This window comes from Lithobates pipiens, unplaced genomic scaffold (assembly GCF_037356315.1).
Source record: "Lithobates pipiens isolate NorthernLeopardFrog02 unplaced genomic scaffold, aLitPip1_a1.2 Scaffold_19, whole genome shotgun sequence".
In the NCBI taxonomy this organism is placed as follows: Eukaryota; Metazoa; Chordata; class Amphibia; order Anura; family Ranidae; genus Lithobates; species Lithobates pipiens.
The window spans coordinates 453,530,317-453,555,661 of record NW_027507764.1 but is presented as its reverse complement, the minus strand read 5'-3'; the positions used below and the strand labels follow the sequence as shown (position 1 = coordinate 453,555,661).

General features: G+C 38.0%; 1 protein-coding gene across 9 annotated transcripts in view; it reads left to right on the top strand.

Annotated features, from left to right (window-relative positions):
• Positions 1-25,345, top strand: part of TOX (thymocyte selection associated high mobility group box) — a 304,338-nt gene that overhangs the window by 40,964 nt on the left and 238,029 nt on the right. For 4 of the 9 annotated variants that reach the window (XM_077492744.1, XM_077492743.1, XM_077492745.1 and 1 more), the window contains one exon: positions 22,908-23,093. The exons of the other annotated variants lie outside the window; for them this stretch is intronic. In XM_077492744.1, the coding sequence (XP_077348870.1) occupies positions 22,908-23,093 (186 nt within the window). The remainder of the gene's footprint in view (positions 1-22,907; positions 23,094-25,345) is intronic. 9 annotated transcript variants of the gene reach the window in all.

The following is a 25,345-nucleotide window of genomic DNA, read 5'->3' as shown; positions in this document are numbered from 1 at the left end:
GCAATATATTCCTGTTATTATAGTTATTAATTAAACTAGTGGCCTGACTCTTTATAGTACTAATATTAGTAGTAGTAGTAACAATTAGAACTTTGTACATTCATTTTACATTAAAACAATCCTACAATGCAAAGCAAGACCCATAGACAAATACTGCTACACATAAAATAAAGTTACTTATTCAGTCCCCTTGCTCATTGTGATGTCAAGGATATCAAAAGAAAATAACTTTCATAAACTTATACCCCAAATTTACTTTGATTTATTAGGGCTTAACCTTAGGAACTCAAATAAAACACATTGGCCAAAAAGCTTTTAATTCTGCTTATCAAGTCTTGCAATCCAGGCACCATGCTAGACAGAATCTGTGCACCACAACACACCCTTTAGTGCATTAAACAGCACTAGGCAGGCTATTCAAAATGCATTCAGGTGCAGATGAATTGTAGAGGTGCATTAGTTTGAATTTAAAATGATTGCCATTAGAGTGCACCAACTCATGTTAGATGAATTACCGTACTTTACAGCAACACACATTTATAAACACTCCCTAAGACCTCTTTATTTTTTTTACAGCAAATAAGCTATACATAGCGGTCCAGAACAAGTCCCTGTCATCTGACTGAACAATGACATAGTAATCACAGGGTCATTTCTGTGTTCTCCCATCTCACAAGCATTTTCACCTGTGTATATGACCCTCTAGCAGTTTGAGTGTGCTGTGTAGGAGTTTTTAGGAAACTAATGCTTAAGGCAGTATTAAATCCAAAAACAAAAATAAAATATCAAATCGCAGCTCACCAATTCTTAGATGTGGTTTCTGTATTTTTTTTTCTTTTTTTGTCGTTCTCCTTTATTTTTACCTGGTGCAAGTCTGTTATTTTTTAAACTTACTTTAACAGTCTAAGTTGTTCAGACAAAGTAGTAAAGTTTTAATTTTTTTTTTACTTTTTGCAATTCAGCTTTAAACTCAACATTATTTCACATAGCTATTGAGCCTCAAATTCAATTTGAAAGATATCTGTTGGTGCAATTGCTGACCTCCATCTACAATTGCTAGTTTTATGGCTGGTATAGCAAGCTAATGTGAGCTATATTTTTAATTCATTGACCAACAGTAAGTTTGCAGATCAAGAATGTAGTGGCAAACTTTGATGTCCCAAACTGCTTACAGTATTTGTTCCAGGCCAGTGGTTCAGAGCATTGAAGTGAAAGAGTATGTCTAAAATTGTCTCTAATATTTGTGTATGTATGTATGTATATATGTAAGATAGAGACCTTCAATTGAAGGCTCCTTGAGGGCAGGGACCGATGTAAATGTACAGTATGTAAAGCACTGCATTAATTGTGGGTGCCAGCAATAAATAAATAAATAAATGGTCTGCATGACAACCAGGCATATTGTTTTAGAAGGAGAGCTAAACAATGACAGCCTCCATATTTCTTTCTTGGCAGATTTCCTCTAACATTTTTTTATTGATCAGAAGATTGCTCTCTGTGGACAGAAATTCCAAATTATGATTAGCTGCCATTTTTTGAGTTTGACCAGAATAGATTAGCAGAGCAGCATAATATATTTTATAGTTTAAAAGATTTTTCACATCAGTGCTTCATATTTTTTTAGTTTTTGCTCAAGAACTAATAGTTTAAAACTGCATACATTGAAATGGTTACTTATTACAGTTAGCATTTTTGAAATATTTTCTTCCCAGTCATTCTCAGGGTGGATGGGCCAGTTAATTTCCTAATGCCTGGTCCTTGGGAGGCCTGCACTTTTTCTTCTATGTATACGATAAATTATAGGTAAGACCACTTTTGGGACTGATTGTTTTATTAATAGTACCCTCCACGGTACTAAAAAAATAAGAAAAGAATTAGAGAAGCTGTTCAGCTGAGAGATTAATTAAATACATAACCCTTAAATTACCTTTAAGAGGAATAGTTCTGTAATCTACAAAATCTTGGCAGCTTGGAACAAAATCTGGGTTCCTTAATAGAGAAATTAGGAGTATATTTCTATTGGAAATGCTCTTAATTTAATCATATAATTTAAAGTCACTATTGGGGTTACTGATGCTTCTAAATAAGGTCACACCCATGCCTAGAAACGTTTTTTCTTAGAAAATTCAAATTGGATTTTCCTCCCAAACTGTTTAGATTGGATACACACTCCGTTAAAAAAAAAAAAAAAGTTACAAACATAAAATTTGAATACCTAGATCCTGCAGTCCCTACTGATCTACAATTCCAGGTCATTCTCAAACACTTCCTGGCAGTGCCAAAGTTTTCCCATCATATCATAAAAAAATCGGATCACGTTCAAGACCCTTTGCCTCACCCACAAATGCGTGCATAGAGAAGCTCCGCAATACCTAATGGAGAAAATAAATCATTACACACCAAACCGCAGTCTTCGATCAGCCAACAAAAACCTCCTCCTCGTGCCCAAAGCCCGGTATAAATCCAAGGGTGATCGGAGATTCGCTGTCCAAGGGCCTCTGCTATGGAATGCTCTACCAATCAACATCCGCCTGGAAGAAAATCACCTGGCTTTTAGGAAAAAACTCAAGACCTTCCTCTTTTAGCAGATGATCAAAGCTCGCCACAGCGCCTAGAGGTGATTCAGTTCGCATTGCGCGCTATATAAGTATTTCATTCATTCATTCATTCATTCATATCTGGCCTCATGCTCAATTTTATTAGCCCATTAAGTAGCCAGTGAGAGGGCCAAAGGAATGTGTAGATGTCAGGAAACATCACACAGAACATCCCACAATTAGGACACTGAAGTAGAGATTGCAGATTTCCCGGTGCCTGCACTTTATAGTGGTTATACTTGTTTTTTTTTTTGAACAAATTGGACTGAAGTCTTATTAGAGTAATTAGCAAAAGATTAATTTGATATGTATCCATGAACATATCTGTTTATTTTTTTAGTAAACCAAGTATATGACCTCAACTGATGGTACATAGAATTGGTGGAATAGAATTGGTCAAACAGGCTGAGTTGAACTAACTGGGATTATAAAATCAATTGCAGTTCCTTGTTACTGGCTAATTAGCCACCTAAAAGTGATTTACTACATTAGTATTCAAATAACTAAATTTGGCAAATGCTATAGTGTGCGCAAAGAAGAACTGTTCAATTTTTAGTCTAGGATGTATTGTCCTGACCCAGGGCAAATACATTTTGTTTTCTTAATACTTAAACACAATATGGGCGGATTGTGACAACAATTTTCTAATATTTCTTTGAATCACTAAAAACTGTTAAAGACAAATCAGATACTTCTAGGTCTCTGTTTCTTCTAAAATCTAAGTGCCAAACTGCCCAATCTGCAAAAATATATTTGACAATCTAACATTTCAGGATACATACCGTGGGGCAGTTTAATAGACATTCATGGATTTGGGAATGTCACAAAATTTCAATTAGTAAGTAACCAATTCACTATATTCTGATTTAAAGAGATTCATAGCTTAATTCGCTTCTCTGAAGGAACTCAGCACATAGGTTGTTCCAAATCCCCTTGTCTCCATATAATCCCAGAACAGACTCAATGACCTTGAGATCAGGGCTTTGTGGGGGCCAAACCATCACTTCCAGGGCTCATTGTTCTTCTTTATGCTGAAGATAGTTACTAATGAAAGCTGTATGTTTGGGGTCATTGTCCAGCTGCAGAATAAATTTGGGGCTAATCACATGCATCCCTGATATTATGGCATGATGGATAAGTATCTGCCTGTATCTCTCACCATTAAAGACACCATTGATCCTGACCAAATCTCCAACTCTATTTACAGAAATGCAGCCTCAAACTTGCAAGGAATCTATACCATGTTTTACTGTTGATTGCAGACGTTCGTAATCTTACTGCTCTCCAGCCTGAACAAACTATCTCTTGCTACAGCCAGATATTTAAAATGTTTACTCATCAGTCCAGAGGTACCTGCTGCCATTTCTCTGCATCCCAGTTCCTATGTGTTTTCATGCATAGTTGAGTCGCTTAGCCTTGTTTCCACATCAGAAGTATGGCTTTTTGGCCTAAATACTTCCATGAAGACCACTTCTGACCAGACTTCTCTGGATGGGTGTCTTTGGGTCCCACTGGTTTCTGCTAGCTCTCTGCTGATGGCACTGTCCCCAATATAGAAGGGAAGTAAGCATGTTTTGTCTTTTATCTGCTGCATTAAGTTTCCTGGGCCAACCAGTGCATATAGAGTCCTCACTATTGCCTGTTTCTTCCTGCTTCTTCAAAAGAGCTTGAACAGCACATCTTGAAACCCTAGTCTGCTTTTGAAATCTTTGCCTGGGAGAGATCTTGCTGATGCAGTATAACTACCTTGTATCTTGTTGCTGTGCTCAGTCTTGCCATGGTGTATGGACCTATGAGATGAAACTGTCTTCCACAACCTCATCTTGGTAGAGTCAGAGTTCTTCCTCACCCAGCTTTAAGCCTCCTACACAGCTTTTGATAAAAATCAGAAATATATACTCTATGCATATACAGCTGACCTCAGCGCTCATGTGAAGCAGTACACTATTGTGACTGAATTTTTTAGAAAAAAATTCACTCACTTCTTATCTTATAGCAGCTGTTATATATCAAAGTAACAATGTAACAAAATGTGATTGATCTAACAGAACAAGCACTAACAGCGCTTTACTGCATATTCGGAAGTACTACTACTTTCCCATTGTTCTCAAAAATGCAGTCCAAGTCCGTTTGTTGCACCACTCTTAATCTCAGTGATTGCCAACACCCAGAGTCCAAGACAGTGGAAAATGAGTATAAGCAAGTCCAACAGAAAACAGCTCAAAAAGTTTCCAATCGATCTATATGAAGGGTACATGCAGGGTAGAAGGAATCCTCCCGTGTTGTGAGTATTTGACAGAGTTTGTCCTACACCTTCACCATTTGCACCGCAGTGTGGACCCCCTTAGATGGCTGCTTACCAGAAGCTTTTTACTTTGAAGCCTGTCTGTTTAATCCCGCTGTGTAGGCGCCACTTATCTCCTCCTGCCTCCTCCGTTTGTTTTGCTGTCCTCGTTGGCAATAAGCGTGTAAGAAATGCAAGGGGTCCAATATCGTGTTACCCTTTATTGTAATTGACCCTCTTCCCCCTTACAAAATGTGCTTACTGAAAATCAATGTGTTAAAAAGCATATACATAGATTGCCAGTATTTCAGATCGAACGTCTATCCTTTCACGTCACGGGATTAAACAGACAGGCTTCAAAGTAAAAAGCTTCTGGTAAGCAGCCATCTAAGGGGGTCCACACTGCGGTGCAAACGGTGAAGGTGTAGGACAAACTCTGTCAAATACTCACAACACGGGAGGATTCCTTCTACCCCGCATGTACCCTTCATATAGATCGATTGGAAACTTTTTGAGCTGTTTTCTGTTGGACTTGTTTATACTCATTTTCCACTGTCTTGGACTCTGGGTGTTGGCAATCACTGAGAGTAAGAGTGGTGCAACAAATGCATTTTTGAGAACAATGGGGAAGTATTAGTACTTCTGAATATGCAGTAAAGCACTCCTACACAGCTGTTTCTGTTTCAGCTAATGACTTTGTTTCAGCCTACATATGAAATTGATGATCATTGGCAACTGCTTGGTATAATTGGTCAATCATATTTCTGACTGTAATCCTACAAATTTTTGATTGCTCTTTTTTAAAACCATGTAATAGGTGGACCTGTGCTAAGCAGTCAATTTAAATGAAATCCATTATGATTAACCTCTTTACATGGTTGATGGCAAAACTGGCGGAATGGTACCATTAAAGTGTCATTAAACTAAAATATTTTTTAAGTGTACGTATTTATAGTTAAAACACAGTTTTGTGCCTTATAGTGACAACTTTCAATTGAGCCTGATCTCTATATTTGTATATACCTGGTTTATCCTGGACATTGTCAGTGGCAAACTAACAGTAGCTCTGGCCATATTGTTGCCAAAAGAAAGAAAAGCAAAAACTTCTCCTGCGCTCTGGTGTCAAGGTCCCCAGTATGTGGTGTAGCCAGCTTCACATAGTAATGTCTATCGTCTTGCAGCCCACCTCAGAAAAATGGGTATTCAGATACTAAAAGGAACAAAAAAGAAAAGGAGGGCGCACCGACCTAGTGCATTACCACTAATAGAGCTTTATTCAATAAAACACAGCAAAATATATACTCACAAATGAGTATTGATAGAAGGCATAATCATTAAAGCAGGGTCAACTTTTCCGAACATCGACAAGCCTGGACCTGATGTCAGTTTGATCAAGCGATACCCCAAAGAATAGCTGATGCGTTTCAGGGGAGAACCCCTTTCTACAGAGCCTAAACGGGCAATCTTCACCATCACCATCATCGCGCATGCACCACAAGTGTATCTAAAGAAAACTGCTCACTTTTTTCTGCAACCCACCCAACATGACTCTCGTGGCCAGATTCAGGGGTGGCTCCAGAACCACTGACATCCACACTGTCTCCTGCACCTAACTAGATATGAAATCGATGATCATTAGCAACTGCTTGGTATACTGTAATTGGTCAGTCATATTCCTGACTCTAACCCTACATAATCCTTGACTTTGTGCAAGTGTAAGAAATGACGCTGGTTTGAAGCCAAAAGGTAGTCACATCAAGTATTGATTTGATTTAGATTTTTCTTTTTCCCCCCACAGTTAGAGTCACTCCCTAGGACACACTTAACCCTGCAGCACCACCTAGTGGTTAACCCCATTCACTGCCAGTGACATTTTTACAATAATCAATGCAATTTTTTAGCATTGATCATTGTATTAATGACAGTGGTCCCAAAAATGTGTAAAAATTGTCCGATGTGTCCACCATAATGTCGCAGTCACGATAAAAAATGCTGATCGGCACCATTACTAGTATAAAAAAAAATATCAATAAAAATGCCATAAAACTATACCCTATTTTGTAAGCGCTTATTGAGATTTTATTTTACCAAAAATATGTTGAAAAATATGTATCGGCCTAAACTGAGGAAAAAAATGTTTTTTTTAATATATTTTTGGGGATGTTTTTATGGCAAAAAGTAAAAAATAATGGGGTTTTTTCAAAATTTACGCTTTTTTTTGTTGATAGCACAAGAAATAAAAAACACAGAGGTGATCAAATAGCACCAAAAGAAAGCTCTATTTATGGAAAAAAAAGGACGTCAATTTTGTTTGGGAGCCACGTCGCACGACCACGCAATTGCCGTTTAAAGAGTCGCAGTGCCAAATTGCAAAAAGTGCTTTGGTCAGGAAGGGGGTAAATCCTTCCGGGGCTGAAATGGTTAAGCAATTTTTTAAAGCTGATACGTTATTACAATGCCTTTTACTTTGTAACAGTAACTAAATAACAGCTGGTTTAGTAGTATGCAGGTTTTGCTGGATTTTTCAAAAAGCTTCTCTTTTTCATTTTAGTACTGCCATGTCACTGTAGTAAACATTTTTGTTATCATTCATACAATCCACACTTATACAGTTTTCAAGCCAATGGTACATACAGTTTTATAATATACATGCAGAATATCCTGTTTTAATCTTAATTATATAAATATTCCATTATGTGTTTATGTGTGCTTGTTTTTTTTTTTTTCTTGTTTTTTTGTCTAAGTTGTTGCAGGTAATTAAATGTAGGAATAATTAACTGTCTAAAAAAGAGCTTTTTTGTGTTGTGAAGTTGGGTGGAAGAATACTGAAATAAAATGCTTGAAAGGCATTTTATCTGTTCTTTGTAAATTGTCCTTCTGCTTTGTTAGGAGACAGCAGGTGTCTTGCTTTCATCGCTGTGTAATGATTGAATTCTGTTACTTTGTTTTTTTGTCCCATACAGCTTAATTGTTATTTTTCTCACAATAGAACTTTGGAGATGTCAAACACAACCTTTTTGCATGTATTCCTGAGCTTTCTAAATGACTCATCTGACCTCAAACACTAATGAAAACTTATTAGAGAAAATAGTCAGAATAGTAGTGTAATTCAATATGTTCCATGCTGTTAGCCAAAAAAAAGAGAATTTTTTACCAAAAAAAAAAGGACAACTATATGAATAGAAAACACAGTGCAGCTCTTGATTAAAAACGATTGAACGTTTAAATTGAGACTTTGCTAATAGTTATTTATTACAGGTATTTATATAGCGATGACAATTTATACAGCTCTTTACATCTATATTGTACATTCACATCAAACCTTGCCCTCAGGGAGCTTACAAATGTAAGGATTCTAGCTCGCAATCATATATACACACATATCAATAAAATAAGTTTGCTAACAGATTCAGTTTGCCTTTTTAAGTTTGTTTTAGAATTTTAAATACAAGCTAACAGAAAAAATTTAATTACTCTTTTTTACAGCCATGTAATGTATGGGCCTCTGCTAAGCAATCAATTTAAAGGGAATCTAATATGATGACCTCTTTACATGGCTGTTGGCAAAACAGGCTGAATAGTGTCATTAAAATTAAATATTTTTTAAGTGTATTTATATTTAAAACTTACTTTTGTACCTTATAGCGACAGCTTTCAATTGAGCCTGTTCTTTATATTTGTACATCCTGCAATTTCTCTTCACTTCCTTGTTGTCAATGGCAAACTAATAGTAGCTCTGACCATGTCATTGCCACCATTCATGCGCATGCACCCCACAAGTGTATTTAAAGAAAACTGCTAACTTCCTTTTTTTCTGCAACCCACCCCATGTGAATCTTGTGGTCAGATACAGGGTTGGCTCCAGAATCATTGACATGTCCACACTGTCTCCAGCACCTAACCCACCAACCACCCCTTTTACCCATGCGCAGACTGGAGTGATCATGTCATCTAGCAGGTCGGATCTTCCAAGAATGATTTAAAGAAGCCTCCTCTCCCTGCTTGCCGCCCCATTTAACACACATTCCTCAAGCTTGAGGGACATGTTTTACATTGTCCAGGGAGCCAATTGGTGCTTTTCAAGCATGGGTAGACATAGTAGACTTCCTGCCTTGAACTGTACTAGCTGCATCACAGCATTTTTTGTATTGCTCTGCCTTCAGATCTCACAGTGAGTGAGCTAGTGATGTCACATGATCACAGTATATGAACACCTTACCAAAATGTACTTGACCCACTTATTTATGCTACATAACATATTTATATCATTTAAATATGGAGAAATTGGAAGATCAATGTAAAAATTTTATTTTGGGAGCTATTGATACTTTAAGTGTCTACTTCAGTGGTTCTCAACCTCAGTCCTCAAGCACCCCCAAACAGGACATGTTTGCAGGTTTTCCTTTGTCATGCTTTAAATCAAATTTAATGGCTTGGTATTTTGGACAGATAGTTCATCTAAAGCCGCGTACACATGGGCGGACTGTATGGCCTACTTAGTCCGTCGAAACACATTTCAGCGGACAGTCCGCTCGTGTGTGGGCTTCATCGGACTTTTTCAGTGTGCAGTCTGGCGTACTAAGTATTTCGGATTTTTCAAAATATTGTCCGTCATACTTTGGTTTCAGCAGACAATCCGCTCGTCAGTAGGCTAGTTCGACGGACTAAGAATGGCACATGCTCAGAAAGGATTTATACGGCGAAAGGTTGCATTGCTGTGTATTGGACTTCCTATTTCTAGTCCCGTCGTACGTGCTGTACACGTCATCGCGCAAGCTTTCGACGGACTGTTTGTGCATCCGTGTGTGGTCAAGTCCGTTCATTCGAAAGTAGGACGGACTGTCCGTCGGATTGTATGACGGACTAAGTAGGCCATACAGTCCGCCCGTGTGTACGCGGCTTAAGAGAAATTCCCAAAACATGACCTGTTGGGGGTACTTGAGGACTGAGGTTGAGAACCACTGGTCTACTTTATATGGCCAACTTTAGCACTTGAATTACATTTACTGCAAATTGTCTCCTCTCAGTGGCTAGAATTTAATGGTTTTGAGGTTCTTGATATGTAACCATAAACTCATCTGCTGCCTTTAGTGAAATGAGTTGTATTTAAGAAACTATATCTTTCCACTGTTCACCAAATGTTTTACTGTTATATCTTTTTAGTACTTATACATTTCCAGCCATCTACATGTCACAAAGGTTTTGAAACTTTACAAAGACAAATCATCATCACTTTTGAGTGTACATGTTTTTTGATCTGCATATTAACCAAATGCCACTTTTATCTCACAGAAACAGCTGTTGACTAAAAAAATACAACACAAGCTGGTACATTTATGCCATAAGCTACTGAAAAAGATCCATCCCAGTGGTCAAACTACTTAGTTATCTAGGTTGAAAAAGACTGATGTCCATCAAGTTCAATCCCTTGCAACTCCTACAGTTTTGTCCCTGTGGATGGCAAAACAAGACTCCTGTGCAAATGTTTACAATTTTGTTGCCATTTACAAACCACCTTTATAGACTAGGTCTGAGAACACCAGGCCATCAAGAAACAACTGTTTCAAAACTGTTTGTTGCTGCTTGCCATGTTTAGAGGTTTGGCAGCTGAACAAACAAAAAAAACCTTACACAGGAAATTAAACTGATAAGGAAATTGTCATTGAAGTAAAATGGAGAAATATGTAACCATAAACATAAAATGACAGCTAAAAAATGGTTGGATCGGGTGGCAAGTTTATATTATTGGGGTGCTACTGATCCTGCTTGATCAGCTGTACTTTGGGGGATAGTAATCGAATGAGCCAGGAAGCCACCCTCAGTTATTATTGTTCCCCCTGAAATTGACATCTTTAATTTATTACTGTTTGTTATGATATTGCTATACTCTTAAACAGCATGATGGTTCTTGATTCTTAAAGCAGAGCTAAACCCACCAACCATTTAACAGTTTACCAAAATAAATCTTGCATTAGAAATACCAATGAATTAAATTATTAATCAAACATACCAATATTGCTTTCTATTACATTATACCTATGTATGTTACATTCAAGGCTTGCCTCTATCTTATGTCAGCTCTCAACTGACCTTTCAGTGTTATAGCTGGTCAAATGTGCAGCACCATGGCAATTGCAGATCTAAATAGAAGCTAATATGGTCTTGCCTTTGGCTGCAGAACACAGGACGATTCATTTAGTTTAAAGTCTAATATTGGACAGTTGATTACATCTTGTTAATGTGAGAAGTGATGAGAATGGAAGAAACCAAAGCAGGAATGACTCAAATGAAAAGCTGGAATCATTTGCATAGAACATTTCTACTGAGGGCCCACACAAACACAGTTCTAGAAAAGACAAATGCACTTTGCTTATAACATTATAGCAAAAACTTACAATATTTTCCCCTGAGATTTATGAATTAAAAAGGTGCAGAATAGTGTAAGGAAGTGTAGACTTTATCAATTGGAAAACAGTTTTTAATCAACTGGTTAATAAAGCCAAAAAGAAAGAAAGAAAGGGCTGCATGTCACCTAAACACACCCATTTGACACACCTAAATTAGAGCATTATAACATATACTCATTTGGACACGTGCATCTTTCTGCAATGAAATGCATAATGTGGAAAATGTCAAGGTCAAACACTAATTAACCTAACTTAGTGTACCTTGAAAAAACAGGACCAACTCTCTTCAGTTTATAAACCTGGTATACACTGGTGGCTCTACAAAATATATGTGTGAGAATGTGCAGGGGGATGCCCCCTGCCAGAACACTCAGATCAGCAATCTGCTATTGTCTGAGAGCACTGATCGGGAGTTAGTCAGCTACTGGTTTTCCAACATGCAAGCCGAACGGCCTGCTTCTGTCGGACAGACCGACATACACATGGGCAGAATGTCGCTGTTTTCTTTTTAAAAGGGCACATGTCTCCCAAAATTATGTCTGTGTTTACGGGGCTTTACTCTGTCCCATAGGGGACAGAACTGTAAACAATTTGAATATCAGATCTTCTTTAACATGGCTACTCTATCCCATAGGGGACAGAGCTGTAAGAAAATTATAGTGATAGATCTTCCTTAAACTGAATTAAACAGAATCCTAAAAGTTAACAAAGTAATCAAAAGGATTTTTAGGTAATCATAACTGCAATTAGATATTCTGTTTTTATTAATTTGCTTATGCTCATTTCTAATTGAAATTAAGTCAAAACTGCTTTCATAAGATGAGATGTTTTTTCATCATTTGTTCTGTGATTTATTGACTAATAAATTAAATTTTAATTATGTTGCACACATTTTTTAGTTGAATAGTGCACTGTATTATACATGGCATAGCACAATCAATTCAATTTGTTTAAACTTGTCTCTTTTCTAAGCAATGATTACTTATAACATTAAGTTCACATCATTTAAAATATTTTCCACACATGGCTTTTTCGTGCAAATTTTAGAGCAGTGCTTCCTGAATGTAAGTGCTAAGTAATCTACATAAAAAGAGTAAGCCTAAGGCTGATTTGAGGGGCTGGAAATACAAAACATTGCTTGCAGTACAGAGCACTTGAAAGGTATGCTCAATCATGCATTAAGAGACCTTATGCAGTCACATTACAGTTTACTAGTTGTATTCAGTTAATTTGCTTTTTTGTTTTTTTTTTACTTGCAGCACATAATTACTAATACAGGCTGCCAAAAAAAAGCTTTTAAATTTAGTCTTACCACAAATATGTAATAGTATAAGTTTATGAGGTTTTGACTTATGAATGTATGATTGTTCACTTTTCCAATGTTTCTGGCTCCATAAATAAAGGCCCGTTTGAGTTAATAGTCAAGCTCTTACCATGGCAATCTGAATGCTTATATGTAAACATTTAGTCATGTTCCTGTATTATCTGAGTAGCAAATGAGCAAAGCACCTTTAGATAGGCTATCCCTGTGCAAATAAGCAGCAGCTGTGCTATTGTTCTAGGTCTGCAAATAAATATAAATTTTAATGACCCGGGAAAGAGAAAGATAAAGTGCAGAATGCTCGAAATGTCTTTTGTGCAGAATTTAATTTCATGATAAAACTGCAGTTGTAATTTTGTTCCGAAGTATGTTAGTGCAAATTGGCAAACCTATTTTAAAATTATTTTTGTAATCATTCATAATGACACATTTTGCACTTAGACTAGAAAAAATGGTAAAAGTATGCTTTTTCATGATTCTTCCTACATCAATTTAACCTAGTAAGCTGGTATAGGTGTATGTTTATTGGATAATTTACAAAAAGATGTAGGTTATATGCCACACTTTGTATTTTTTGTTTTCACATGTGTGCAGGTTATGAAAATAGGTTCTGTCTGAAAACCACAACATTGACCCTAATATTTGATGCCCCCCTATGTGTATAGAGGTAAAAAAAACAGAGGAGGGAGTGCATAATGTACAAGAATTATCACTGATCACACTGAAGTGTGTGGGGCATTTAAAAGGAACTTTAGCCCCCAGAGTTAATTTCGCTGTTAACCCCTCTTATCTTTTTTGCATGGTTATGCACAAATAACATACTCACATGCCCAGCAATTTCACCATTATCCTGCTGTGATCAGCCACATCCCCGCTGCACACCAGTTCCCACACTGCCATATTCCTGTCTGATGTAAATGGCAGCTGGTTGTTTCATCTGGGTTTTTGCAGCTGGCACCTGATGTTGTGCTAGCAGATCTGCCCTCTTCAAGCCAATCCGCCCTCTATGGTTCTGTTTAGGCAGAATCATTTGTAGTTACTACTACTAGCTCAGCAGTTGTTACTTACCTATCTCAACTGCTTCACATGTACTTGGTATTTATTTCTATTTGTATTCTCCAATTTTCTGGTACAGCCATACCTAACCAAACAAGTTGTTTCTGTAAAGCTTCAGGCTTGATTGTGTGATGATAATTACATTACTTGAATGCCCAATACGTAGTGGATGGTTGTTAAATTAGCCAAGCACTCAAAGTCCCATTTACTTATTATTAATATGGGCAAAACTTGTATTTGACTTTTGGTAGATAAGGTTTAAAACACAGGCTGGCAACCAAAATGTCAACTTTATTCCTGCATTTAAAGTGGTTGTAAACCCTTACAAACCACTTTGACCCACGGGTAAGTCTAGATTAGGGCTTACCTGTAGGTCCAAGAAATATCTCCTAAACCTACACGGTTTAGGAGATATTTACAAAAAGACAGGCACCGCTGTCTATGGCACATACGCCGTAGACACCGGCGCTCAGGCGCACTGAGCACGCCGCAGATCACGGCGATATGCCGCTCCTGTCGGCTCCCGTGAGCATGCGCGGGAGTGACGTCATCGCGGCTCCGGCGAATCAGAGTGCCAAAGCAGCGAGACCCAGAAATCACTCTGGGAAACATGGCAGCGGTGAAGATAAAGGAGGAGGACCGCTTCGGGGGCTTCGTTCTCAGGTAAATTATTCATAATGAGCTAGTATGCTATGCATACTATCTCATTATGCCTCTGCCTTGCAGGTTGCATTTTTAATTTAAAGTGCCTTTACTTCCTCTTTAAAGCATATCTAAAATTAAAATTAACTGTATAAATATGCAGTGATTCAGTAGGCACTATATTTACATGTGGTGGGAATTTAGTAAAACCCTCCCTTTTTGGCATGCAATATTCAATAAGTACAATGAACTCTATGGCGAGTCCTTATCTTCTTTTGACTTTGATGTACTTTCCATTGTACATGGCTCAGTAAATTACTACAAAAAAACACAACTCCTTGAACAATATCATGAAAATGGAGGTGCTTTTTTCTTATGTCTTGGATAACTGAGATTCCCAATAATGTATTTTCCCAATGGTCAGTGTGGATTTGGTATTTTTCCTCTGATGCTCTAAAATGTAGACTTCAAATGTAAATGGTTTTTAAGACTATCAGCCCAATCTCACAGTTGAGCGTGGATCTTCCACAGCACAATTTATCTTTGCTACGTTTAGCTAAGCTTAGCGATTTACAGACAAGCAGAAAATTTCCCAGTAGCCACTTGCTGCTCAAGTTGCTCTGCTGGTAAAGAATCTGGTGTCTCACAGCAATGTAAGGGTGCAGGCTGTCTTGTGCTTGATCCAGAAAGAAGTGAAGAATGAGGGGATGAGAGACACTTCACACCACTAGCTCAGCAGGCTGAAAGAAAAGTAAATGGCCTCAGACTTGCATTCCTTCAAAGCCATGCCCCTCTACATTTGAGAGTCTCCAAGTTGGAGCATATATAGCAGTGGATAAATTATGGGCAAATATGTCTGGAGGGATCCCGCTATTCCTTTAAGGCACATGGACACATTAGATGCCCAGCAGGAGCACAGTAGCAGCTGAAAGCATCCAATATGGCCCCATGTCATATCCATTTATAGCCTTTGCATTAAGGTGCCCATGGAAGGGCTTTGCAAGGGCTATCACAAACAAATATAAAATTTCCCATCATGCTTACCAGCTGACTTGCAAAAAATAAATAATTATAATAATAATAAATAATCCTGTCTAACAATTCACATTAAAAACAGATGATTTAGTTGCACACATTTGTAAATATATGTGGAAGCCACAGTGCCTCGCCAAGGAACCTCTAGATCCTGCAATCGTAACTCTATATTTGAGAGTTTCCAAGTTGGAGCATATATATAGCAGTGGATAAATTAGGGGCAAGAACACCTGGACAGAGCCCACTCCTCTCTAAAGGCACAGGGGAATGTTAGATGCCTAGCAAGAGCACAATGGCAGTGTGTGCTTACACTTTATCTCTTAGGTAAGTTTATGTTCTGACCCTTGGTAGTGCAAGGCTCCAGACCAGACTATTGTTTTTCTTACCTCACACCTTTTCTCTCTTTTTCTTCTCTCTATACCTTGTACATTATTTCTCTCCATGTCTTCACCTATGACTGCGCCTAAATAACAATTAAAGTGTACACAATTAACCGACATACTAGTAACAAGATTTCTAACATGTAATGGAAATACTTGTTTGTCTATATGGTTTAGTTTATTGTTTCTTACTGTATATTGCTCTGTACTCATACTTTTTCGTGTGTTACATTTTAATAAGGACCTTGGACTGAGCACTTACCCCTTTCCACAATCTTATACCTGCTGTACAACTTTTCAGAAAGGGGCAATCAAATATAATCATCACTACAGCCAAAAATAAACTGTAGATTACCAGATCATAGATGCAAAAGAGTTTTCTTTTCCTTTATTTTCACTTTTTAGGGATTTATATTTAGGCTCCGCTCATGCTAGTGCGACTTGTCATGTGACTTTGGACACATTAAAGCGGAGCTCCACCCAAAAGGGGAAGCTCTGCTTTTTTGCCCCCCCCCCCCGCTGCCACATTTGTCATCTTTCAGGGGAGGGGATACCTGTTTTTGACAGGTACAAGCTTCCACGTTCGGCTTACTGCGCCACGGCAAACTCCGAAGTTCCGACCCCCTCCTCCGTCACCTACCACCGGGCCATTCACAAAGCATAGCGTGCTTCATGCATGCACAGTAGGGAACCACAAGGCTTCACTGACGGTTTCCCTCACCCGAGATGGCGGCAGCAGCACCAGAAAGCCGATTAAAAAATAGGTTCGGGTGAAGACACCACTGTATTCGTGAACAGGTAAGTGTCCTGATATTAAAAGTCAGCAGCTACAGTATTTGGGCCGGATGATAAGCTGCAGCCCATTGATTTGAAAGGCACCCATTCCAATCTATGTGATTTAAAGTCGTAGTGACAGTGACTGAAGGTTCCTGCACTACTTGATTTGACTTGAGTGCTAGAGAGTATAAGGTTGCATGAAAGGTGCTTTAAAATTGCACTCGAAATTGCATTACTTTGGAGTCACACTAGCATGAACAGAGCCTTACACACTTCATGACACACTTCCTGTTCTTGGGTGACTACTCCCACTACTCAAGTGCATCTGTGGAATAACCATTGTAGTTATTTAGACAGGATTTCAAACATGTCTGTCTTTGTTCATGTACAGTACATGTATGGTGATGAAATAAGTAGTTTACACAAAAAAGATAAGATTGTTTTTTCTTCCAGTTCATCTAACAGGAAGTAACAAACATTGCATTTCTGGCAATATCAACAGGTATTCTGTATTTGTTAACATTTTCTTAGCCTGCAAAATAAAAACTAATGTAGCCACTACATCTACTTTATGATAATATCCAAAGGACCAATACATTGCTGTGTGTGACTTTGACTACAAAGAGATGTCTCTTTGAAGCATCCCATGCACTATTAAAGAGGAAGTAAATGCTGCTTTTATTTCCTTTTTTTTAGAATATTATCATAGAACAAAGTATTTACATGCCTGACACATTGTAGCATTATTAAAAACATTTCGCAAGTACCTTTTTGTAGTTTGATAAATTATAACCTCTTCTGAGAATTGGCTGCGCCATCTTTGTTATTGATTTCTTTCTCTGTTGTTGATGTCATTTCCGCCCTTTCTCAGTTCCCCTGCTCAAAGCTAGCGCATGCTCTCTCTATTGCCGCAGCTGCAGCTGCTTGCTCGTATGAGAAACACTGGTTCACTCCCCCTATGTGATGTTTCACAGTCACAAGGGGGGAACCAGGAAGTTGGAGAAGGGCACACTATCGCAATGCTGCTGTGCCGTTTACAGGGGAAAGAAATGACCTGGCATGCTGAGGATACAGAAACGGCACATAGCACAGACATAGCATGCCGTAAAAGAATGGACAGACTGTGCATGCGCCGTTCACGTCATAAAAGATTACAGGACAGATTGTGAGAAGATTGTACAAGTAAGTGAAGTTTCAGTCACAGTATCAGTAGCATTTGCAATGCAGATTGCAATAAGCCAAAGTATAACTAGAGGGTTTACAACCACTTTAATTTTATACTGTACTACTTGCAGCTAATGACAATGATTACCTTTGTGTTAACAATGTTAAAAACGTTATTTCATGCGAGTGGACAAATGTAATAAAATTGTACATTATGGTACTTTCTTAAAATTCAGTGCTATGTAACATGTATTGATGCTGTTGTAGTCACAGTTAAACTGCCTCAAATTTTTACAAATGTCTTTTTTTTTCCCCCATGAAACAAAGTCTCCTTTTACAGCAAGAAAATAAGCTTCTGCGTGGTATTTAATTTCCTCACTAATGTGCTGGTATGTTTAGTTTTAGTCTGTGGCTGTCAAAGGGTCTAAAAGTTTACTGCACACTGTATTTCTAGCTGCAGCGGCAGCCAAGGAGTTAATCTGACCCAGGGAAAATGTATTCTTAACCAAAGGAAGCTTTATCATGTAAGTAGGTTAAAACAAGAGTTGGAGAGCCTCAGGGCCCCTATTTGTTCAAAGGCAAAAAAAAAAGTTTAAATAGACCTCACCTGGGTTAATATGTTGGTTTACATTAACAAATAATTGATGTAACATTCCTTTCTTTTCTGAAGCCACCATGTTTAAGCAAGTTTACTCAAACATTTAATCTCTTCCAGAGAATTATCAGAATTATTTTAAACCTTATATTTCATACTTTCAAAATGTACCCAAACCCGTTAACAACATTTTAACATGGCACAGCTTACCAGTCCTTCAGTGTGTTAACTGAATTTGTTAGCTTTTTTTCCTTGTTTCCACCTGGTGAAATTGCTAGTAACATACTTCCGATCCTGGGGTTATGATGCCCACTGATCATACTATGGGGTTGATTTACTAAAGGCAAATAGACTGTGCACTTTTTGAAGTGCCGTTGCACTTTGCAAATGCAGTTTCTCCAGGGCTTAGTATTTAAGGTAAAGCTTCACTTTGCAAAGATTACCCAATCACATGCAAGGTAAATAAAAAAAAAACAGTATGTTTGCTTGCACATGATTGGATGATGAAAGTCAGCAGAGCTCCTGCTAATTTACTAAACTCTGGAGCAACTGCTCTTGCAGTGTGCAACTGCATGTTGCACAGTGCACAGTCTATTTGGCTTTAGTAAATCACCCCCTATGTCTGTGGAGGAGCAATGTTGTCACTCTAAAACTGGAAGTGTGTTAGGCTACTTTCACACTGAAGGCATTTTTCAAATTTTAGCTCTAAAAATAGCGCCTGTAAAAGCGCCTCCCATGCCACCCCAGTGTGAATGCCCGTGTTTTCACACTGGGGCGGTGTGCTTGCTGGATGTTACAAAAAGTCCTGCAAGCAGCATCATTGGGGAGGTTTGGGAGCGCTGTATGTGAAAATCTCTTTGAAAACGCTGCAACACGAGCGATTTTAACTCTTTCTTCAGCAGCTAGCGAGGGTTTAAAGTGCCCTGCTAGCGGCTAAAAAGCACGGCTAAAAAGACGGTTAAACACTGCTAAAATGAGCAGTGCATTATCGCTAACACGATGCAGCCCCAATGTGAAAGTAGCCTTAAAACTACGGAATACTCCCCCTTTCCCCATTCCCAGGTGCTCTGTAGTTCTGAGAGGAAATATGAACAAAGTGGATAAAGGTGTTAAAAATGTTTGTAAACCTCTAACCTCAGCAATGAACAAATTGTATTCTTCTATAGTGTGTACTTGCTTCTATCCAAAGACATTTGTCAGCAAATTGCTATGTGGAATAACCGACAACCAAAATAATTACTCCAGTCCAGTGGATTTTAGAGATGATTATATTGCTCACATTGCTTCTATTACACTGTTTGCTTTAATCAGACTATGTGTGTTCACTCTGAAGCTGTATATATATTTGCTAAAATACATGTTGCTAAAATGTGCATTGTTCCTAATCGGTTTAAAATGTTGCTACATTAACAAAATAGCTATTGTGTTTATTTTTTTGGTACTTGGCAATAAGCAGCAACTAAATGACTGTAAACTTGACAAGACAACTATTTGTTACAGTGCTTCCAGACAATGAGCCTGACTGACAGCAATGTTTGAATGAAAAGTTTTGACAAGTCAGTTGAATGCACTTCCTTTATGCAGCCTTTCGCAATGTCAAGTTTACTCTGTGTCATTGAATAATGATTTCTAGGTAGAATTTTTCCACTTGAGAGGAGAAAAAAATATACTGAGGGAAAAAATGTATTTTAAATGGATCTTGAAAGCAGTTGGGTTGTAACGAAATCTTAAGCATACACATCTGTAGAATGTCAGGGGTGTTTTCAGCAATTCAGCAGCAAAAGGATCTTATTTTACCAGATGTTGGAATGCATTCCAAATACATTGCATTTACATTGTATATAATATGTTTCATAACATATTGCTTAAATAAATGTTAGTTGTAATATTTAGAATATCGGAGCAGTGGCATACCACTCCACTTTTAATTTTGTTTTAAATTAAACAGATGCATATTTGACATTACAGCACAATTTAGCTGATGGTTAATAGACGGGCCATGGATGTTTTCCCTTGTCTTCTTGGGGATTAAAGACTATAACAAAAGTTGTAATGTTGACATGTTGCAGAATTCATATTTGCTTGCCTGTCAGAAAAGATTGGTGCTGAAAGTGTCAGTCCACCCAAAAGTGGTATTTCAGTGAATGCCAGTAGGCTGAAACAACACAGGCTTTTAATTTCTCCTGGGGAGTCTTCTAGGGAAATTTCTGCACCTGCAGAAGATTTTCTACAGCTGACTTTGTAGGTCATGAATCTGCCATTGCTAGAACATAATTTCAATCTAAGCGTTATTTGTAATATGTTTTGGGGAAGGCACCAGAAGAAATACCATGGCTGGGTAAAGAGCCAATAATTCCAAGAGGACAGACTTTTCTCTGAAGTACAACAATATCAGCAAGGTCACTTCAAAAATGTATATAAGCATGTTTCAAATGTATCCCCAAAATTCACTCTACCCTTTTAGATTTTGTCTCAGCAGTCATATATTCTTTCACCTTGCTCCTATAGCAAGAAACAATGTTTTTTTAAACTCAAAATGCTACTAAAATTCTTACACAGACAGGTAGTGGGAGGGCAGTTTTGATGTATGAGCAGCCCCCACGACTACATATTCCCAGATTATTTTCCCTACACACCATGTGAGGGTAGGTTCTTGGGAGTCAAAGAAACATCATTGTTTTGCTGCGAAATAACTCAATGCATGCACGTGGAAAGGAACAGAGAGAATGTGGAGTCTGTGGACTGTGGAAAACAGTTAGGAAGCTGGATGAGAAAGTGTGTCATTCTCCAAGTACTTAGAAAAATTCTGGAGTATGTGAAGTCTGGTTAATAAGAGGACCCCCTTGAAACTGCACTTTTGCAGATATTTACTCTCTAAAGCAATAACAGAAACAAATCATAATATTCACAAAATTGAGTTCAAATGATCAGACTATGGTAAAACATAAAAGCTTATAACTACATGCTATGTGACCTAGTTCTGCCTAAAAGCTAAAGTGGTTGCACAATGTAGTACAGTAATTCCCCTACTTACTATAAGTTCCGTTTCGGGAGCTCGTTCATAAGTCCAACTTGTTCGTAAATCCAACAAAGAGCAGTGCTTGCAGCCAATGGCTGCAAGCACTTATCAAAGTGTTCTGGTGGGTGGGTTACATCTTTGAAGTTCCTCTAAACAATCAATTTATCACAGATTATCTACCAATGTAAAAAATAGTATAACTTACAAAAGAGGACCCTTATGCCAAAACCCCAACTTTGAAATGCTTTAAGTTATTCACCTGGGTAAGGACTTTTGACTTTCCTGATCTGCCTATTACTTCTGAGATAGTGACTCTGAAAGAACTAAAGTCAGAGGTCTTCATAGCAGCCAAGTAACTTTAATTTTCAAGAGGAAGTTAAAAATGGCAGCTTCATATTCTTCCTTCATAAGAGATTTATTTGAAGGCAGAGTTTATTAAAGTGTAGTAGGTGTAGAACAGTGTATTATCATTGGGGGTGCCATGTGGCAACTTTTAAGGCTGAAGGCAGAACAGCCTTGTGAAAATTTTAGTCAGTGGTGCGGACACTCAAACGGATATTTTGGTTTTACCAGTAGGTTTGATACATGTTCTTTCCGTAGATTGTAAGGCCTTTTTTTCATAAAAAGTGATATCCTGATTGTCTCTCAGAGCTAAATGTTGGAGACCTTGGTTTGGAAACAAAGCAGAAAGAAGTGGGTGGACAACTTCTAAGGTCCCTTTCACACATGCGGACCGTTCAGGTCCACATGTCAGTTTTTTTAGGCGGACCTGAACGGACGCTCCATGCAGTTCTATGAGTGACAAATGTCAGCAATGACATGTCTGCTGACATCCGCTCCACTAAATTCAGATGGATGGAAACCGTATTTTCCATCCATCTGGTGGCAAACAAAACCAGAGGGCCTGGAGTGTGGTCTGCTACTAAATTTGTATGCTTGTCAGGATGCTTTTTCTTATCCTTTTGGTCTCTAGAGCTTGCCTAGGCAGAGTGAGTGTAGACATCCTGCCCACCACTGCATGCCATGATTTTTCCTGGCTGGAAAATTAGGTGCCCTAAATATAAGATAAGTGGAGATAAACAGGATCTAGAGCTGTCCATGAGAAATAAAGGCTTGCCAAAAGGGATACCTGTTGAATCAGACAAAATCTGAGCTGTGCGTGACTCTGCAAGCACCACTTTGCTCACCAAAAGTCAACTGAACTGGATAAAAAATGATCAGCTGAACAGTAATTACATTCTATAAGATGCAGTCACACTTCTGTAGTGCCACTGCATTTGGGCAGGTGCAGATGCCTTGGCTGCTGAATAAAAAAATTACAATTAGCATGGATGGGGAAATCGATTGAAAGTCGAGCTGTGTACAGCTAGATTAAATCTTGAAAAATTAATTATTAATGGACTGACTGTGTATGCAGTCCTTTCATTTCTGACCTAAAACAGTATTTTGCTTGTTAGGAGTAGCACTATAACAGTCAAATAAAATGGTCTTTAGGGTAATTCTAAGTTAAATTAAATCTGAAAGTAAGAAAAAAAAATATACTTGCAGTGAGGTTTCTTCAAGGGGTAAATGCTCATTTTAGGTTACCTTTAAAAAGCACTTTTATTTACCTTATCTCTCACTCCCACAGGCTCCCTCACTCCATACAACTGGTACCCGAAAAGCTACTTCATCCGTCAGTCACACTCTAACATCATCACACACAATGCAGGACCAGCAGTACTGTATTGTAAATGAGGGCACTGAGGGCCCACCCACAACCCACAGCATAAGCGAGAAAAGGAGAGTGCTGGCTGAGAGGGGAGTGAGGGATAAGGTACGTAAAAACACTTTTTAATCATATCCTAAGCAAAAACAAGCATTTAACCCTTGCAGTGAGGGAGAAGCCCCACTGCAAGGTTTATTTTTTTTAATATCCCCAGAGTTCAAGTTTACAGCAAAATTCACACCTGAGCATTTTCAATATACAACCGGCTCAGCGTTAAAAATGCTGTTGTTTTAAATGGTACCTGATTATATCTTAGTGCTCATTCACCTGTCACTAGACACCTGTTGCTCAGAAATGTACAGTGGTTTCTTTTCAGGCTAATTGGCGTTTTTTGTCCCTATAGAATTCAATAGAAGCACCTGAAAAATCATTCAAACATGCATATTGCACAATTTTCAGGCCCTCCTACAATAAAAGTCTATGTGGTAAAAAAATGCAATCCTGCCCCAACGCAACTGCTATACAGCAAAAAACTCCTAAAATGCATGAAGAAAAATGCACAAAAAAGCGCAGAAAAAAAGCCTTCAAAATCACCTAAATACTCTGCACTCAAGTGTGAATGTAGCCTAAATATCTTCTTAGTACATGCATACTTTGTTTATAAATGTGTATGACCAGAATTCGTTTTTTAAGACTTGTGAAGTGTGAACATGTGCCAAGTCTCATGTAATGACCTACCCCCAGCTTTAAACAAAAGCTTTCCCAAGAGAAGTATGGCAGTTGCCATTCACTAAGTATTATGCTAACCCTCTGGATTCCATCTTTTAGGTCACTGACCTAAAACAAGTATACAGATCAGGAAAGACAGAACAAAAAACAGGACTTCTTATCTGCATACTTGTTCTGGGTCAGTGACATAAGCTATTGAATTTGCAGGGTTCAGGCTACGAGCATTTTCATATTGAGAATTGGGAAATGGAAGCCTCCATGTGCCTCTCGGGAAAGCTTTCTATAAAAATGTGTTAGCTAGAGTTGGACTTGCAAAATGCACAGTCTATTTGGCTTCAGTAAATCCACCCTAAATAGTTTTCAACATTTGACATCAAGTAGAAAAATAACAGTTCTTCTGGTAGGATCTCCAGATATTACAATTGAAGGGACTCTAAAACTGTTGAGTTAATGCTAATGACAGACTGCGTCGTATATGTTTTTTTGTTTGCCTATAGTTAAAATTGAAATATTATTTACATTGTCCTGCTTCTTATACAGACTACCAAAAAAATTACCAGCAAACTAGCAGGCAATGAAGAAGCTCCCCATCCCCAATATAATCATATGACTTTATTGAAACTCAGTGTTCTGCCATTGGAATAGTTTTATTGTTCTTTGCACTCAAAGCTTTAGAATGAGTTCCATTAAACTGGGCTGCTTGGCAAAAACATTTACATTTTATGAGCATTATTAATTAAACTAAATGTCTTATTTTGTTAATTGACTATTTATATGCATGCATTTGTGTTTTTCTTTAGGCGATGTATAGCAGCAACATAAATTGTGAACAAGAGTTTTATAATGTATCACAATAGAATGTTAAAGCATCAATACTTAATGTATTTCATTCCTGCATAAATGCTCCCTAGCTAGGAAATACAGCAAATGGGAGCATAGGAATATAGTTATGCAGGTTTCCAAAACAATTCTACTTTCTAGTTGATTTACCACGCACAATTCCTTTGAAGGTTAAAAAAAAACCTTATATTAGATAAACAGAGGCTGCCTTTGCTGACCTCTTTTCCTGGTAATGATGTGTGCCTTTATGTACTTTAGTACTTCGAAGCACTGACCTGAAAGAAGTATGGGTGGAAAAAGTTGTGACTTTATTACTCTTACTTTCCTTATCTGCGTACAAGTTTCAGGTCAAAGCCACAAAGCCAGAAGTCAGTATAGCAGCCAGGCAGTTGGCATTATAAGATCATTGGGGGCTAACCCTATACATAAGTTCATCAGTGACTTACCCTATATTTTCTCATGACAGATTTACTTTAAGGCCTGAGTGTTCTGTAGTTCAAAATTCCAAAATGCGCAATATGTAAAATCCCATTTATTTCAGTGGTGGCAGTTCACATATGAGCAAGCAGGTGCTTGAAGCTCAAAGCCTGTTGCTCCAAGAGCTACATGAACTCTTTTTGAGGCTGAACGGGCATTTATGTACCTTGATGGGACTACCTGAAAATGCACCAATCAAGTGTTTTCATGTTTTTTTCAGCTAGTCTTCTTCATTTAATGCTTTCCATTGGCAAAAAAAACATGAAGCTTGACTATATATGTAAAATGTTTGAAATATGCTTTCAAAATGCTCG